The sequence below is a fragment of the Oncorhynchus nerka genome, linkage group LG28, assembly GCF_034236695.1.
Source record: "Oncorhynchus nerka isolate Pitt River linkage group LG28, Oner_Uvic_2.0, whole genome shotgun sequence".
Lineage (NCBI taxonomy): Eukaryota > Metazoa > Chordata > Actinopteri > Salmoniformes > Salmonidae > Oncorhynchus > Oncorhynchus nerka.
In genome coordinates this window covers 43,163,180-43,181,804 of record NC_088423.1, presented here as the reverse complement: position 1 = coordinate 43,181,804, position 18,625 = coordinate 43,163,180, and the positions used below count along the sequence as shown (strand labels likewise).

The following is an 18,625-nucleotide window of genomic DNA, read 5'->3' as shown; positions in this document are numbered from 1 at the left end:
TGCCTTGGGGACAAACAACCGATTGGCAGGACCTCCTTTCGGGTCCGGTTCGATAGCTTGAGCTCGTCTCACGGTATCCTCAACTTGCCACGAGATCGGAGCCACGATCTTAGCAGCAGGAAGGACAGGCATGTCCGTGTCATCTCGAATGGCAGGAGCGTAGACTCGGGACAGGGCATCCGGTTTGAGATTCTTCGACCCGGGCCGATAGGTGAGGATAAACTGGAATCGATTGAAGAAAAGAGACCATCTAGCTTGTCTAGAGTTCAACCGCTTCGCCTGCTGGATATACTCCAGATTTTTGTGGTCCGTAAGCACTTGAAACGGGTGAGAAGCCCCTCGAGCCAGTGTCTCCATTCCTTCAATGCCATCTTAACCGCTAGGAGTTCACGATCCCCCACATCGTAGTTCCTCTCAGCCGGGGTAAGCCGGTGTGAGAAGAAAGCGCACGGATGAAGCTTCTTGTCTTCACCCCTCTGAGACAGGACAGCTCCAACACCAACCTCTGAGGCGTCTAACTCCACCACAAACGGTTCATCCGTAGTCGGTAGTATCAGGATGGGAGCAGAGAGGACGCGCTGCTTGAGTCCTTGGAAGGCCGTCTCAGCTTCTCTTCCCCACAAAAACCTTGCATTGCCACCCTTGGTTAAAGCTGAGAGGGGCTGCCACCAAGCTGAAGTTCTTGATGAACTTGCGGTAAAAGTTTGTGAAGCCCAGGAAACGCTGAACTTCCTTAACGGATTTGGGGGTGGGCCAATCCGCTACCGCCCCTACCTTCCTGGGGTCCATTTGGACTCGACCGGGTTCCACTACAAATCCCAGGAATTGTACTCGGGATGAATGGAATTCACATTTTTCCGGCTTAACGTACAGATGGCTGTCTAGGAGGCGTTTGAGTACTTGTCTGAAATGCTTTGTGTGTTCTTGAAGAGAGCTCGAAAAGATGAGGATGTCATCCAAGTAAACGAACACAAATATGTTAAGCATATCCCTAAGCACATCGTTTATGAGCGCTTGGAACACCGCTGGGGCGTTGGTCAGGCCGAAGGGCATCACCAAGTATTCATAGTGACCAGTAGGCGTGTTGAAAGCGGTCTTCCACTCGTCACCAGGTCTGATCCGCACAAGATGGTATGCGTTCCGCAGGTCAAGCTTAGTGAAAACAACTGCTTCCTGGAGCAGCTCGAAGGCTGTGGCCATAAGGGGTAGCGGGTAACGGTTACGGACGGTTATGGCATTGAGTCCCCGGTAGTCGATGCAAGGACGTAATCCACCGTCTTTCTTGGCCACAAAGAAAAACCCTGCTCCCGCCGGGGAGGTGGATGGACGCATGAGTCCTGCTTCCAGAGCGTCCTTGATGTAGGTATCCATAGCAGCTCGTTCGGGTGGAGATAGGGAAAAGATCCGACCCCTGGGGGGGCAAGTGCCCGGAAACAGTTCGATGGGGCAATCATACGGTCTATGGGGTGGTAGCATGGTGGCCCTCTGTTTGCTAAATAGCAGTTTGAGGTCATGGTAACACTCGGGAACTCGGGTCAGGTCGATGGATTCTAAAGACTCGGGAGTAGAACTCGGGGAATTCGGGAAAATACAAGTAGCTTGGCACGTAGGACCCCACTGCTTGATAGTGCCCACAGACCAGTCGATGTGAGGGTTATGGCTGTGAAGCCAGGGGTATCCAAGGACGAGAGGGAACTCGGAACAGGAGATCAAATGAAAGTTCATCAATTCCTGGTGTTGTGAAACTGAAAGTCGCAAGGAGGTAGTGACATGAGTGACAAGTCCAGATCCCAAAGGGCTTCCATCCAATGTAGTAACCCTCATGGGGTCACTTAGAGGTTCAGAGGGAACGCCATTCTCCTTCGCCCAGACACCATCCATGAAGTTACCTGCGGCTCCAGAGTCTACCAAGGCTTGAAGGTGAAGCTTGTGGTTGTCCCAGGAAAGGGTGACTGGAATGAGCAGACGGGAGTTGGACGGATGGGAGGAGGTTATGTTTCCCGTTACAGTTCCCCCGGTCTGTACGGGACAGAGCGTTTCCCTGGAGCCCGGGACACGTGGAACGGAAATGGCCCGGTTTGCCGCAATATAGACAGCGTCGCTCCCTCATCCGGCGGTCTCTCTCAGCCTGGGAGATGCGTCCAATCTGCATGGGTTCCGGTGGAGCCAGCGAGGATAAAGGTGGGGACTCGGAGCTGGGACTGATAGGGGCTAGAGGTCTACGGTTGAGTTCTCTCTCTCTCTCAGACGCTGGTCAATGCGTGAGGCCAACTTGATCAGGGACTCGAGATTGTCCGGTGGTTCCCGAGTGGCCAGTTCATCTTGGATAGTGTCGGAAAGGCCTTTCAGAAAGCACACCGTGAGCGCCTCGTTGTTCCAGCCACTCGCTGCTGCCACCGTGCGGAACTGGATGGCATAGTCCGTCACGCTGCGCCGACCTTGGTGGAGAGTCAGGAGCTGTTTGGCTGAGTCAGGACCACTGCTTGGGCCTTGAAACACTCGTTTGAATTCCTCAGCAAAGGCAGAGTAGCTGGCACAGCAGGAACTATGGGCATCCCACACAGCAGTAGCCCAGGCCAGGGCTTTTTCCGCCAGCAGGGTGATGATATATGCGATCTTAGACCGGTCGGTGGGGAACGATGAGGGTTGCAGCTCGAAGGAGAGAGAACATTGGGTGAGAAACCCTTTACAAGCACTTGGATCACCTGAGAACCATTGGGGAGGTGGAAGACGAGGTTCAGCCAGGGGGTTAACTGCCATGGGTACGTGAATCTGAGGTACTGGGACGGGAACTGTTGCCGGGGTAAGTCGATCAGATATCTGCTTTATGGAAGTCAGCATCTCCGACAGAAGATGAGAATGTCTAGCCATTAAGGCCTCTTGCTGAACCAGGGCGGCTTCGTGGCGTTGGACAGTCTCCTGGTGGTGGGACAGCATGGCAACAAGGTCCTGGTAACTGGCTGCCTCTGGGTTCATTTTTGGCTCTGTGTTTCTGTCAGGACCCAGTTACGAACCCGGGTCTCCGGAGTGAGAAACAGTCACTTAACCAACTGAGCCACGAATAGTCGGCAGAACCCAGAAGATGAGGCAGACACAGCAGTACTTGAGACGGTGTATTTAATGAAGTAAAAAGTGAAGTCCTTCACGAAAACATTTAACCCCACAACCTCTAAAGGAATTCCACAAGAACAAAGGTAATCCTCCAAGACAAAAAGGTAAATCCACAAGGTGGTAGGTATAGCACAAAAAGCCTCAAAAGATACTCAAAAATAAATAAACAAGAACAAAAAACAGAATTCCACAAGAGCGTCCACCGGGATCAACAAGAGTTCACAGAATACTAGGGCTGGGTGCTAACATACAAACACAGAGCAAAGAACTGAGGAAAACTAAGGGTTTAAATACAATCAGGGGAAACGAGACACAGGTGCAAATAATAATGGGGATCAAGGGAAAACAAAAGGTCAAAAAGCACAATGGGGGCATCTAGTGACCAAAAACCAGAACAACCCTGGCCAAATCCTGACACTATAGAGAGAAAAACTAACTTTGCATCTCTGCCCAGCCTGGCAAGAGTGGCCAAAAGGGTGTTTATCATCCCAGTAGCTCAGCAAATTCATTCTAAAAATGAATTCAAATGCACTAATAAGACATTTTTCGTTTAATTTGTATTTCATTCTAAGTAAGTCACAGCCTATATGCACAATTTATAAACTATAATGATTTAATACAACGAAATGTTGTTTAAATGCTGAGCGCTTTATGTCCCAGCCAGTCTACTGTGTTGCACTCGCAAATGCTTCACAATGTATTTCTTTGTAGGTTATGGCCTTGAAATAATTGAAATAATATAACCTAAATAATTTGTTCTTTCTTAGGCTCCCTGTCTGTCTCCTGACCTATTTAGAGTGTTTATATGCTGTGTAATATGTAGCCCTTTTGAAATGATGTGCGCTTCTTACAGTCACCTTTTCAATGTTTATTTAAAATACTTTTCATTCAAATCCAAATGGTTTGGTTTCAATACTTCAAAACCAAATGGTAGGTCCATGTAGTCACAAGAATAGATGTGTGTTGGTTAAACTGTGATTTTAATTAATGGAGCGAATTTGGAGTGGCATTATTATTCTGTGAGCACGGAGCGGTTGGAAAGGACATGGAGCGCCAGAGCGGTATGCAACTTGCTTCACTCTGCTCACATGCTCTGGTTCCAGCCCAGGCAGCGGATTTGAGTACAAAGTGATTAAGGTGATGAGGGAGCAGTGATTTATTCAACTTTATTTAACCAGGAGAACCATTTCCAATGGTAGCTGTGCTCCTATGCTTCTCCTCAACCTAGCATGACACATTTCTCCGTGTGTCATCAGAGGCAATTGGCTGCTCTCTGTGGGGCCCCAAGGGGCCAGAAATAGTCCATTCATCTCTCCTCCACTCGGCTCACCGCTGGGCCGTTTTATTGCCTTGTGGGTAATTATTCTGTCAGTGCGGTGATTGACAGCGCAGGTGGGCGCGGCTCAGAGGAGCGGTGCAGGTGTTGAAACGGCGAAACCACCAGTGGAGACGTGTTTGAGTACACGCCGCGTCCCGTAAGATGATAATTGCCATTCATTGATATTCCCGACAAGAGGGTGTCATAGAAAAGAATGTTAACGCAAACATCTTTCTCCTCTTGAGATCTGCCCGAGAAGAAAAAAAGGGGATTTTGATCATCTATCCTGTAGGGCAGGAAGGAACACCCTCATTCACCCACCCCAGGGGAAACGTCACTGGGAAGTGACGTCTCTGACCCTGATTAGTGGTTCTTTGACAGTTTGACAGAGCCTCCTGTGTTATGGACCTGGGCGTGATGTAGCCTCTGAAATATTCATAACTTACATGGAAGGATATCAACATGCTGCCGGCTGGTGTTAGAGTGCCACACGGTGATGTGATGCTGCTCTTGTCATGACACGATCCACTTAGTGTCAGGCGGCTCGCACCCTCTCTGTGTACATGATGCTCCTGTACTGCTTCTGCTTTTCACTTTGCAAACAGAAAGTGAAAATATGTGTCCTGTGGAGCAGAATTAGGGGGAAAACAAAGCTCTCTTTTCGATACATAACTCAGACACATGCTTCGTATTTAGCCCTCTCAATAACAAACTGCACTTGTAAACTGGATGCCGAAAGAAATGAGCCAGGTATATGTAAACAGCTAAGAGGCAGCTGAGTTCCTCCTGTTAGGAGGAAGAATACGGGGGAGAGCATTCTGTTGACCTTCTTCCAGCCGGACATATTATGTCTACCCTGCTGTTGCTTCCTGAACAAGCAGGGTTTCTCAAACCCGGTCCCCGGGACCCAAAGGCTGCATGTTCTGTTTTTTTGCCCTAACCCTACACATCTGATTCAAATGATCAAAGCTTGAGGATTAGTTGATTATTTGAATCAGCTGTGTAGTGCTAGGGCAAAAACTAAAACGTGCACGTCTTGCGGTCCCGAGGACCGAGTTTGAGAAACCCTTCTCTAGTGACTGGCTGACACAGCACAGCTGCAATGAGCCAATGAACCCCTGAGGACATAAAGCATAAAGATGTTAGTCCCACAGCCAGCCTCATAACCCAGACCTTGAACTAAGGAAATGAACCTGCTCTTCTGTGAGGTTACTACATAACCAGGATTTATGCCTAAGACCTGAAACTGTCTCTTCAACTCCACATTAATTACCTAAAACTACAGGGCTGCCTTGGACCAGAACAGTTATGTAGTGGCTACACCAGGGTTATGCGGCTACACCAGGGTTATGTGGCTACACCAGGGTTATGGGTATGCGGCTACACCAGGGTTATGCGGCTACACCAGGGTTAAGCGGCTACACCAGGGTTATGTGGCTACACCAGGGTTATGCGGCTAAACCAGGGTTAATAGGCTACACCAGGGTTATGCGGCTAAACCAGGGTTAATAGGCTACACCAGGGTTAATAGGCTACACCAGGGTTATGGGGCTACACCAGGGTTATGTGGCTACACCAGGGTTATGCGGCTACACCAGGGTTAATAGGCTACACCAGGGTTAATAGGCTACACCAGGGTTAATAGGCTACACCGGGGTTATGCGGCTACACCAGGGTTAAGCGGCTACACCAGGGTTATGCGGCTACACCAGGGTTATGCGGCTACACCAGGGTTAATAGGCTACACCAGGGTTAATAGGCTACACCAGGGTTAATAGGCTACACCAGGGTTAATAGGCTACACCAGGGTTAAGCGGCTACACCAGGGTTAAGCGGCTACACCAGGGTTAAGCGGCTACACCAGGGTTATGCCGCTACACCAGGGTTATGTGGCTACACCAGGGTTAATAGGCTACACCAGGGTTAATAGGCTACACCAGGGTTAATGGTCTACACCAGGGTTAATAGGCTACACCAGGGTTAATAGGCTACACCAGGGTTATGCGGCTAAACCATGGTTATGAGGCTGTGTTTTGCACACAACTCCATTCTATGCACATTCAGTTCATGTTCCTTTCTGTACTGTGTAATAAACACTAATATGTATATCAACAGTGCATTACTTTGTTCCTCTCCTTGTTGTTCTGTTGCAGATCTTAATGAGTGCCAGCTGCAGGGCGTGTGTCCCAACGGAGACTGTCTGAACACCATGGGTAGCTACAGGTGCAGCTGTAAGGCCGGCTTCATCCCTGACCCCACCCTCTCCACCTGTATCCGTAAGTCCTCTCTCCCTCTCCCTCTCCCCCTCCCTCCCTCTCTCCCTCTCCCTCTCTCTCTCCCTCTCCCTCTCCCTCTCCCTCCCTCTCTCCCTCCCTCTCTCTCTCTCAGTGCCATTTTTGGGTGTGACATACATTTCCCAAACATTTCTTTGAATTTGTATTAATTCAGCCCATACAGTCTGGGTTGCAGTCTAAGAATGTTGTGAATGCCGCAAATCGTACTGCAAAGGCTGCGTTTTGATGAAATGCATACGAATGTGGGAACAGACGAAAATGCATGGATGAAAAGCATGGTGTTTATCAAATTAATCAGATTCCCCCTAGAGCATGGAACACAAGGCACAGCATTTGAAAACACAGCAGATCTCATTTCTCTCTACTGAAAGAGGGAGGGACGGAAGGAGGGATGGATGGATGGAGGGAGGGAGGGAGGGATTAAAATCCTATTGACCTGATTCTATGTTCTCTGGGTTTTTGGTCGGAGAACGATTGAACAGTGATGGCCTTTAATCACTGTTCCAATGTAATCTGTGTTTCCCTGTCGGCTCGTTGTCTCTCCCAGTCCGACCACTGTGTGTGTGTGTGTGTGTGTGTGTGTGTGTGTGTGTGTGTGTTTGTTTGTGTGTATGTGTGTTTCTGTGTGTGTGTGTTGTCATTCTTGTTTTTTCTTCTATTCCTGGTTCCCCTCTATTTATCTCATTGCTAATGAAACCTGAGTGGCCATTCATCAACATCACTGGCTACGGCAAGGAGCCTTGCTACCGTTTTGTTCTTACATGGAAAAAGGAGGCGTTTGAAATTCATCAGTGACATCAGCCATTGTGTCTGCCCCCTCCCCTGCATATGTTGCCTGTCATTGAACCCCCCAATGTCAGGTCTAGACTTCTCCCCTCGTTGTGTGTGTTGAGTTACTGAGTTTCTCTGGCTCTCTACTGACCTGAAAAGCAGAGTGGAGTTTGGAGAGAAACATATTGGTGTCGATGAAGGACCAGGATATAGCCTGACCCTCCCCTGTACTGCGCCTTTGCGTGTTGATTGGCTTATAGTGTGCATGACAGTAACCAACCAAAACTGGCGTACCCATTGTGAGCGCCACTAATAATGCTCTAGTGCATTATGCTCTCGGAGTGACACTTGACATTTACATCCTGTGTCCAACTAAACGTATAACAAAAATAAACCAATGCATTCCATGCGTAGCACTTTAAAAATCTCTGACTAATTTGTATTTGGGGATTTTGACACGTCATCAAACATTCCACTGGTGCAAGACTGTAATTTCAGACAAATTCTTGACCAAAAGGTTCAAAATAATGACTGCTTGAAGTTCACAAACCACACGTGATCATGCTCCAAAATAGGGTAACATGATGGGACACAAATACAGCAACTGACTTGGAATGGAGGGAGGGTCATCCAGGGCAATCTAACAGAACCCCAGAAATCTCACCTCTCTATCCCCACTACCCTTTACTGGGCTACCTCCCAACATCTGACAACGAGAGAGATTCTAACGTTGGGTCATTCACTGGCCTATTCATGGGACTGCTCTAGTTTAGCCTTAGCAACTGAACCCAATAGCCAAGCCATAGCCCTTTTAGCTGGACTGTTACTGAGACTCGAAAAGACTCAAGTGTGTTAAACACGGTGGTGCTGCCATATCAGGGAGTTGGTAGTCACTGGTATTAATTGGTGGCAACTTTACTGTGGGTGGTAAGAAGGAGGGAGGAGGGGGGTGGATGGAGTTTGGGGAAGTGAGTGGAGACTAGAGCAAAAATGATTGCTGTCTGTCATGCACGATTTCCACCGTGTGTCCGAGCTGTGAAGTGTGAGACTCAGAGGCGCCGTCACAATTTTTTTGTAGAGGGTTTGGGGGGACAGTGGTTCGGCGGTTTGAGCCCGCCTTTCCAACAGTAACACACACTCACACACGCGCTCACACACACTCTCACACACACACACACGCTCACACACACGCTCAGCTTTGTCAACATAATGACTGGAAACCTGAGAACTCTTTCCGCCTGTTTCGACGAATATCAATGCACCACACAAACTGCCCGAAGGGGAAAATGTTAGAGGAATTAAAACTTTGGAACAAGCCTTTGTGACCTTTTGTACAGGAATTGGTAAAGAAAAGGCTATTACCTTTCACTGTTGTTGGAATGATGTCTTGTAAACTCGTCCATTAACTCATTAATGCCTGCTGTTGGTCTGAACAGTACAACACAGTCACATTTGGGGTTTTGGAGACTGTTGTGCGAGAGAAATAAAGGAATGTCATGGTCCATTTGTGTTAGCACTGATTCGCCGTTGATAGGACGGCTTACCAATTGAAAAATGAAGAAATGCTGAAAGAACATCATATGGCTTTAGCTCTACTTGGAGGTCAAAGCCTTAGTCTTTTGTTCCGTTGGTGCCTTGCCATGCCACAGTTTCCACTCCTGCTCCCCCACTTCAGGATTTGAGCTGCTTCAACCCCTCATGACGGGCACCATTCAGAAACACTCAACCAACCCTACTGCATGCTGTTATTTGAGTCAGCGTTTGACTTTGCTAACTAGTGCATGAAGCCATGGCATGAAGCGCTCAATGTCTGTACACCCAAAGAGCTTTCGATGTCGTATGTGTCGCGTGTGTTTTGTGTTTGAGCCTTTAGTTGAGTCAACACTTTCTTCATAGCTCAAAAATCCTGCGTCGAAGATATGAAAGGTCTCAGCGGTAGCAGCTAACTACGCCGAGATGTTTCACATTTTCCTTGGTATTTTTGATGTCGTTGTTATAAATGTGTGACTACTGGACTCTGTGTTGGGCGGGGGGATTCCGGTGAAGGGGGACTTCTTTACTTCTCTTCTCTTTATTTCTCTTCTCTCCCCCATGTATGTCCTCCCCCCCAATGTGGCGCACCTCCCCTCGCCCCTCTCCCTCCACCCCTCCGCCGCACCTCTTCAGCTGACACCCCTGCCGTCCACGAGGAGAAAGGGGCTTGTTTCCGATTGGTCAGTTCGGGGAAGCAGTGTTTGCACCCGGTGCCTGCTCAGCTGAGCAAACAGCTGTGCTGCTGCAGTGTGGGCAAGGCCTGGGGCCCGCGCTGCGACAAGTGCCCCCTGCCAGGAACAGGTAAGGTCCCCAACGCCGGCACCTCTGAGCTCCAGACAGACTACACCTCTACCCATCCATCTATTCCACCAATCTCACACTGAGAGATGGAAATATGGGACCAATGGCATTCATTCATCCGACCTCCCCCCCACAGACACTCTCTCTCTCTCTCTCTCTGTGCATGTGGTTAACTGCTTTGCCAAATATATGCTTTTAGATGCAGTTAAATCCCCACCACCACCACACTCCCACTGTCTCCCCTTACTCCACCACCACCACCACACTCCTACTGTCTCCCCTTACTCCACCACCACCACCACACTCCCACTGTCTCCCCTTACTCCTCCACCACCACCACACTCCCACTGTCTCCCCTTACTCCACCACCACCACCACCACACTCCCACTGTCTCCCCTTACTCCACCACCACACTCCCACTGTCTCCCCTTACTCCACCACCACACTCCCACTGTCTCCCCTTACTCCACCACCACCACGACCACCACCACACGCCCACTGTCTCCCCTTACTCCACCACCACCACCACACTCCCACTGTCTCCCCTTACTCCACCACCACCACACTCCCACTGTCTCCCCTTACTTCACCACCACCACACTCCCACTGTCTCCCCTTACTTCACCACCACCACACTCCCACTGTCTCGCCTTACTCCACCACCACCACCACCACACTCCCACTGTCTCCCCTTACTCCACCACCACCACCACACTCCCACTGTCTCCCCTTACTCCACCACCACACTCCCGCTGTCTCACCTTACTCCACCACCACCACCACACTCCCACTGTCTCCCCTTACTGCACCACCACCACCACCACACTCCCACTGTCTCCCCTTACTGCACCACCACCACCACCACACTCCCACTGTCTCCCCTTACTCCACCACCACCACGACCACCACCACACTCCCACTGTCTCCCCTTACTCCACCACCACCACCACACTCCCACTGTCTCCCCTTACTCCACCACCACCACCACCACCACCACACTCCCACTGTCTCCCCTTACTCCACCACCACCACACTCCCACTGTCTCCCCTTACTCCACCACCACCACCACACTCCCACTGTCTCCCCTTACTCCACCACCACACTCCCGCTGTCTCCCCTTACTCCACCACCACCACCACACTCCCACTGTCTCCCCTTACTGCACCACCACCACCACCACACTCCCACTGTCTCCCCTTACTGCACCACCACCACCACCACACTCCCACTGTCTCCCCTTACTCCACCACCACCACACTCCCACTGTCTCCCTTACTCCACCACCACCACCACACTCCCACTGTCTCCCCTTACTCCACCACCACACTCCCGCTGTCTCACCTTACTCCACCACCACCACCACACTCCCACTGTCTCCCCTTACTGCACCACCACCACACTCCCACTGTCTCCCCTTACTCCACCACCACCACACTCCCACTGTCTCCCCTTACTCCACCACCACCACCACACTCCCACTGTCTCCCCTTACTGCACCACCACCACACTCCCACTGTCTCCCCTTACTCCACCACCACCACACTCCCACTGTCTCCCCTTACTCCACCACCACCACCACACTCCCACTGTCTCCCCTTACTCCACCACCACCACCACACTCCCACTGTCTCCCCTTACTGCACCACCACCACACTCCCACTGTCTCCCCTTACTCCACCACCACCACCACACTCCCACTGTCTCCCCTTACTGCACCACCACCACACTCCCACTGTCTCCCCTTACTGCACCACCACCACACTCCCACTGTCTCCCCTTACTCCACCACCACCACCACACTCCCACTGTCTCCCCTTACTGCACCACCACCACACTCCCACTGTCTCCCCTTACTCCACCACGGCTCCCCCTCTGTCAGTGCAACCTGTACGGGTATTATGGTCAGTGTTCGCCTTGGTGATACAATAGCAGCAGATCATGTGGACCACAGCCACACTAAATAGATAGAAGCTGTTCGCTGAGTCCTCACACTTCCACTCAAAAAGGTCTGTCTTATTTCATTTATGATGCCGAGCCAAACATTCCATTAGACCTTGGAGTTTATCTGGGAATAAGTCTAACCCTTTTCTTCGTCTGTGCCTGTATTGTCTGTCTGGGCTCCGAGAGACATTACTAAATGACCTCGTTTGGCCTAATTAACAACACCAGTCAAATTAATCTGGGTTGCCAGATTCCTTTGGTTGCCAGATCCTCCAGGTTTGCAGTTTGGTACAGCAGGTTGTTATAGAGAGTGTGGGTGGTAGAGTTAGAGGATGATATCTTGGAACGGGGCCCATTTTTTCCCAAGTGAGAACATCTCTGTGGGTAAGATTAAGAGCTGTTATAACTTCTTAGGGCTGCAATCCCGTTAACGGGATGATATGACAACAGCCAGTGAAAGTGCAGGGCGCCAAATTCAAAACAACAGAAATCTCATAATTAAAATTCCTCAAACATACATGTATCTTATTCCGTTTTAAAGGTAATCTTGTTGTTAATGCCACCACAGTGTCCGATTTCAAATATGCTTTACAGCGAAAGCACCACAAATGATTATGTTAGGTCACCACCAAGCCACAGAAAAACACAGCCATTTTTCCAGCCAAAGAGAGGAGTCACAAAAAGCACAAATAGAGATAAAATTAGTCACTAACATTTGATGATCTTCATCAGATGACACTCATAGGACTTCATGTTACACAATACATGTATGTTTTGTTTGATAAAGTTCATATTTATATTTTTAAAATCTGAGTTTACATTGGCGCAATGCGTTCACTAGTTCCAAAAACATCCAGTGATTTTGCCTAGCCACATCGATTCAACAGAAATACTCATCATAAATGTAGATGATAACAGTTATAAAGTTATAAGTTATAAACATGGAATTATACATATACCTCTCCTTAATGCAACCGCTGTGTCAGATTTTAAAAACACTTTACGGAAAAAGCAAACCATGCAATAATCTGAAACGGCGCTCAGAAAAATAATCAAATTAGCCACCATATTGGAGTCAACAGAAACCAGAAATTACATGATACATATTCCCTTACCTTTGATGATCTTCATCAGAATGCACTCCCAGGAATCGCAGTTCCACAATAAATGCTTGATTTGTTCGATAATGTCCATTATCTATAGCAAAATTAGCTAGCCTTAAGTACACATATCCAAACGCTCGTGCATTACTTCGGACAAAAACTTCAAAAAGTTATATTACAGGTCGAAGAAACATTTCAAACTAAGTATAGAATCAATCATTAGGATGTTTTTATCATAAATCTTCAGAATCTTCAGAGAATTCCTTTGTGTCTAGAGGAGCAACGGAACGCAAGTCGATATCATGTGGAATGCACATGACCAGGAAATGGCTCTCTGCCAGTACCTGAATCATTCAGCTCTTATTCAGTCCCACAACACAGTAGAAGCTTCATTCAAGTTTCTAAAGACGGTTGACATCTAGTGGAAGCCCTAGGAAGTGCAACTTCATTCATATCCCAATGTGAATTCAATAGGGCCTGAGTTGAAAATCGACCAACCTCAGATTTCTCACTTCCTGTTTGGATTTCTTCTCAGGTTTTTGCCTGCCATATGAGTTATGTTATACTCACAGACATCATTCAAACAATATCAGAAACTTCAGAGTGTTTTCTATCCAATACTAACTGAGACTGACAAGACTGAGGAGCAGGCCGTTTACTCTGGGTACCTCTGGTCACCTTTCATCCAAGCTACTCAATACTGCCCCTGCAGCCATAAGAAGATAAGAGTAAATGATAAACTTGTTCTCCTTAATCAGGAAATAAACTTGAGTAGACATATAGGATTGGTGTAATCATTTCAGGACTAACCTTGATGTGAAGTGCGGAGTTTAAGGTATCTCTTTCAATGTGTTCTTCGTTTGTTGGAATGTTTACCAAGGTAGCTGGATTAGTTACTGTTTGATCTGATATATTTGTTTCGCTATCAATGTTAAATGTAATGGTTTAACTGCAATTGGCTGGGCTCTTGCTGGGCCACTCAAGGACAGTCAGAGACTTGTCCTGAAGCCACTCTTGTGTTGTCTTGGCTGTGTGCTTAGGCTCGTTTTCCTCTTGGAAGGTGAATCTTCGCCCCAGTCTGAGGTCCTGAGCGCTCTGGAGAAGGTTTTATGTACTCTATGTACTTTGGTCTGTTCATCTTTCCCTCGATCCTGACTAGTCTCCCAGTCCCTGCTGCTGAAAAACATCCTCACAGCATGATGCTGCCAACACCATGCTTCACCGTAGGGATGGTGCCCGGTTTCCTCCAGGCACGATGCTTTGCATTCAGGCCAAAGAGTTCAATCTTGGTTTCATCAGACCAGATAATCTTATTTCTCATGGTCTGAAAGTCTTTAGGTGCCTTTTGGCAAACTCCAAGCGGGCTGTCATGTGCCTTTTACTGAGGAATGGCTTCCGTCTGGCCATTTTACCATAAAGGCCTGATTGGTGGAGTGCTGCAGAGATGGTTGTCCTTCTGGAAAGTTCTACCATCTCCACAAAGGAACTGGAGCTTTGTCAGAGTGACCATCGGGATCTTGGTCACCTCCCTGACCAAGGCCCTTCTCTCCCGATTGCTAAGTTTGGCTGGGTGGCCAGCTCTAGTGAGTGTATTGGTGGTTCCAAACTTCATACATTTAAGAATGATGGAGGCCACTGTGTTCTTGGGACCTCAATGCTGCAGACATTTTTTGGTACTCTTCCCCAGATCTGTGCCTCGACACAATCCTGTCTCGGAGCTCTACGGACAATTCTTTCAACCTGGTTTTTGCTATGACATTCTCTGTCAACTGTGGGACCTTATATAGACAGGTGTGTGCCTTTCCAAATCATGTCCAATCAATTGAATCTACCACAGATGGACTCCAATCAAGCTGTAGAAACATTAAATGATGATCAATGGTAACAGGATGCACCTGAGCTCAATTTCAAGTCACATAGCAAAGGGTCTGAATACTTTTTTATTTGTAATACATTTGCTAAAATGTCTATAAACCTGTTTTCACTTTGTCATAATGGGGTATTGTGTGTAGATGGATGAGATTTTTTTTATTTCATCCATTTTAGAATAAGGCTGTAACGTAACAAAATGTGGAAAAAGTCAAGGGGTCTGAATACTTTCCCGAATGCACTGTATGTGGAGCTCGGAAAGACTTCAGAGAATTATATACACGTGGTGAATCTGCTTCAACAAAAACCTAACCTAACTTATTGTACTTTACATATGAGTTACATCAAATAAAAGATCAATCAAATTAGTCATATAGCTATGAATTATGCAAAGTAAATATATTTCATGTGGACATTTCGATCTGTTTTTTGGGATGGAAGTGGTTTCTGATGTGTTTTTTTTTCTTGCGTAAAGAATACTTATTTTTCTTTTAACATTTTTAGCTAAATTCAAGGAGATATGCCCTGGTGGGATGGGCTACACTGTCACAGGCTCTTACAAGCCCAAACCACCCAAACTTCCCAGCCAACCTGAGACCCTCAACAAGCCAATGATCACCCACCAAGAGCCTGTGGCCCCGCCTCTGCCCTTCCCAACACCCGAGAAACCAGTGGAGGCCTTGAGCGTCACTGAGAGACAGCTTCCCTCCATTCCAGGTGAGTCAACATCACACAATTCCCTCCATTCCAGGTGAGTCAACATCACACAATTCCCTCTATACCAGGGGAGTCAACATCACACAATTCCCTTTATACCAGGGGAGTCAACATCACACAATTCCCTTTATACCAGGGGAGTCAACATCACACAATTCCCTTTATACCAGGGGAGTCAACATCACACAATTCCCTTTATACCAAGAGAGTCAACATCACACAATTCCCTCTATAACAAGAGAGTCAACATCACACAATTCCCTCTATACCAAGAGAGTCAACATCACACAATTCCCTTTATACCAGGGGAGTCAACATCACACAATTCCCTCTATACCAGCTGAGTCAACATCACACAATTCCCTCTATACCAAGAGAGTCAACATCACACAATTCCCTCTATACCAGCTGAGTCAACATCACACAATTCCCTCTATACCAAGAGAGTCAACATCACACAATTCCCTCTATACCAAGAGAGTCAACATCACACAATTCCCTCTATACCAGGTGAGTCAACATCACACAATTCCCTCTATACCAGCTGAGTCAACATCACACAATTCCCTCTATACCAAGAGAGTCAACATCACACAATTCCCTCTATACCAAGAGAGTCAACATCACACAATTCCCTCTATACCAGCTGAGTCAACATCACACAATTCCCTCTATACCAAGAGAGTCAACATCACACAATTCCCTCTATACCAGCTGAGTCAACATCACACAATTCCCTCTATACCAGCTGAGTCAACATCACACAATTCCCTCTATACCAAGAGAGTCAACATCACACAATTCCCTCTATACCAAGAGAGTCAACATCACACAATTCCCTCTATACCAAGAGAGTCAACATCACACAATTCCCTCTATACCAAGAGAGTCAACATCACACAATTCCCTCTATACCAAGAGAGTCAACATCACACAATTCCCTCTATACCAGCTGAGTCAACATCACACAATTCCCTCTATACCAAGAGAGTCAACATCACACAATTCCCTCTATACCAGCTGAGTCAACATCACACAATTCCCTCTGTACCAGCTGAGTCAACATCACACAGCAAGCACCAGTAGAAGAGCAGCCATCTTTACTAATGTACTCCAGAAAGACAGAGACAGAACATTGGGATGAGCTGGGCCTCAGTGTGACTCATAGATGGGAGTTGCTTGGTCTTTTAGAATTCAAGTAGAGTGCTCTGTGGAATTTGGCATCGTAGACTGTAACACATGGGCCCTGGGGCCATGCTTTTGTCTTTTCACGATGCTGTCCTGTTTTGATATGTGGAATATCGTGTACCTTCAGTGCCAGCGCACTTTTTTCGTAATCCACCCTTCGACAAAAGGCAGCACATAAGTGAAACAAAAGACAGAACCGACTTGTATGCGTGAGTGTGTGGGGGTCTTTAAAAACATCGCTCACCCAGACACCAATTCAGTTCCACCCTAGATAGGATGATGAGGATTCACATGCTTTGGCTTGCCCTCACCACTCAAACCGCTGGGTTCTGAGAGGAGAGATGGAGTTCCTCTCTTTTATTGTTCAGGACATGCTTGGCGGCCGGTGAGGGAAAGAGAAACTTGGCCAGCGGTAGACTGCACAGACTTATGCAAAACTACAGCTAAACTTCTCTTGAGCACAGAGGATCCAAGGCAGAGGACAGACTCAGACAAACAATAAGAGGAGAAAGTCACTGCCCAAACCTGTGTCGATGAGTGTTTGCATGCCACAATGGGCTATGAACCCTGGCGGAGGGAATTTATTTTACGCCTAATGTTATGCGTCATTCGTAAAACACTGCCGTTGCTCTTTATGACCTCCGTAAAAATGCAAAGAGGGTTGAGTTATGACATGGCATTTGGCCAGTGTTTAAAATAAGGTGTTAGTGGAACATCCTTGTTACTGATTAACACTTGTACGTGGCCATGAAAAATATCACATGTTGATGCGGTCATGAACAGCTAAAAGTACCTGTGAAGGTGACCGTCTTATGGATTGCAAATCATTAATCCTCTCTGGCCCCAGCCGGGTTAATTGATGTATTCAAAAGCCTGACTATATTTAATGGGGAACTATAATGTGAATGTTGTCCTAAAAATACAAATGAATGATGTACTTGCCTCTGACAAACCTTGGTAGTCAAGGGCAGGTATATCCAGCCTTGTGCTTTCAAACGGTCCCACCCTTTTTTTTTGAACTCACTCTTTCTTTGTGTTGTTTTTATTTTGTCTTCATGGCCAGTTGCCACAGATGCACCTGAGCAGGTAGGTTGGGTTTCTTCTGCAAAAAAACAACGGAACAGAAATAAGCTTTCTTGCATGCAACAAGAAGTATTCATCCTTCAGCCTCTATGGCAGCAACCTGCAGAAGCAGCCTGCAGCATCACCTCTGCATGAAGTCGGCATCACAACTGCATGACTTTGAGCCAATCAATGCTCCATGCTTTCAGCCTAAGCGCACTTAAAGCATTCACAGTGGAACGTCTATGTCAATGTCGTTCGCAGCTGACAAGACTTTGCTCTTTGCGCTTTTGTCCAGCCTCATACTGTAAGGCTGCGTTTACTCAGGCAGCCCAATTCTGATCTTTTTCCACAAATTGGTCAGTTGACCAATCAGATCAGCTCTTTTGCCAATAATTGAGCAACTGATCAGAATCGGGCTGCATGTTTAAGTGCAGCCTTAGAGCCTCAAATACTGAACAGTCCTGAAACCTTTCTGTAATGGATTTAGTATTGTATTATGATTTTTTGAATTAAATATAGAAGCTCTCTTTTACATGATCTGGTCTTGGTTCTTTCAGCGGTAAAGTAGACTCAGCTGCTTGAAACTCTTTAAAAGCACTTTGACAGGGGTGGAGTGAGTGAACACTGTTGCGCAGTACACTCCGAGAAACTCCAAATGTCTACAAAGCTGAAGTCAAGTTGGACTCCACACAACTGACTTGGGCATTCTATAGACCCTGTCCACTCAATGACAACAAATGTTGCTCTTACTATCCGAAATGTTGCTCTTACAATCCTTTCAAGCACGTTCCTTCCTTCAGCTGCCATGCAAGCTGTTTTGTAAATAGTTTACTGCCAAGCGACCTATTTGACGAGCTCACGCATGACATCGGTGCATGAGCGGCGCTTGCTCACCAAAACCTCACACATGTC

The 18,625-nt window shown here is 47.4% G+C and overlaps 1 protein-coding gene across 6 annotated transcripts in view; it reads left to right on the top strand.

Moving 5' to 3' along the window:
- The window catches only part of LOC115113249 (latent-transforming growth factor beta-binding protein 1), a 138,247-nt gene that overhangs the window by 74,115 nt on the left and 45,507 nt on the right, over positions 1 to 18,625 (top strand). For 3 of the 6 annotated variants that reach the window (XM_029640700.2, XM_029640697.2, XM_029640696.2), the window contains exons 10-13: positions 6,583 to 6,705; positions 9,661 to 9,828; positions 15,248 to 15,460; positions 17,712 to 17,734. In XM_029640700.2, coding sequence (XP_029496560.1) covers positions 6,583 to 6,705; positions 9,661 to 9,828; positions 15,248 to 15,460; positions 17,712 to 17,734 — 527 coding nt within the window. The remainder of the gene's footprint in view (positions 1 to 6,582; positions 6,706 to 9,660; positions 9,829 to 15,247; positions 15,461 to 17,711; positions 17,735 to 18,625) is intronic. The other 3 variants (XM_029640698.2, XM_065012811.1, XM_029640699.2) reach the window with 2 other exon arrangements.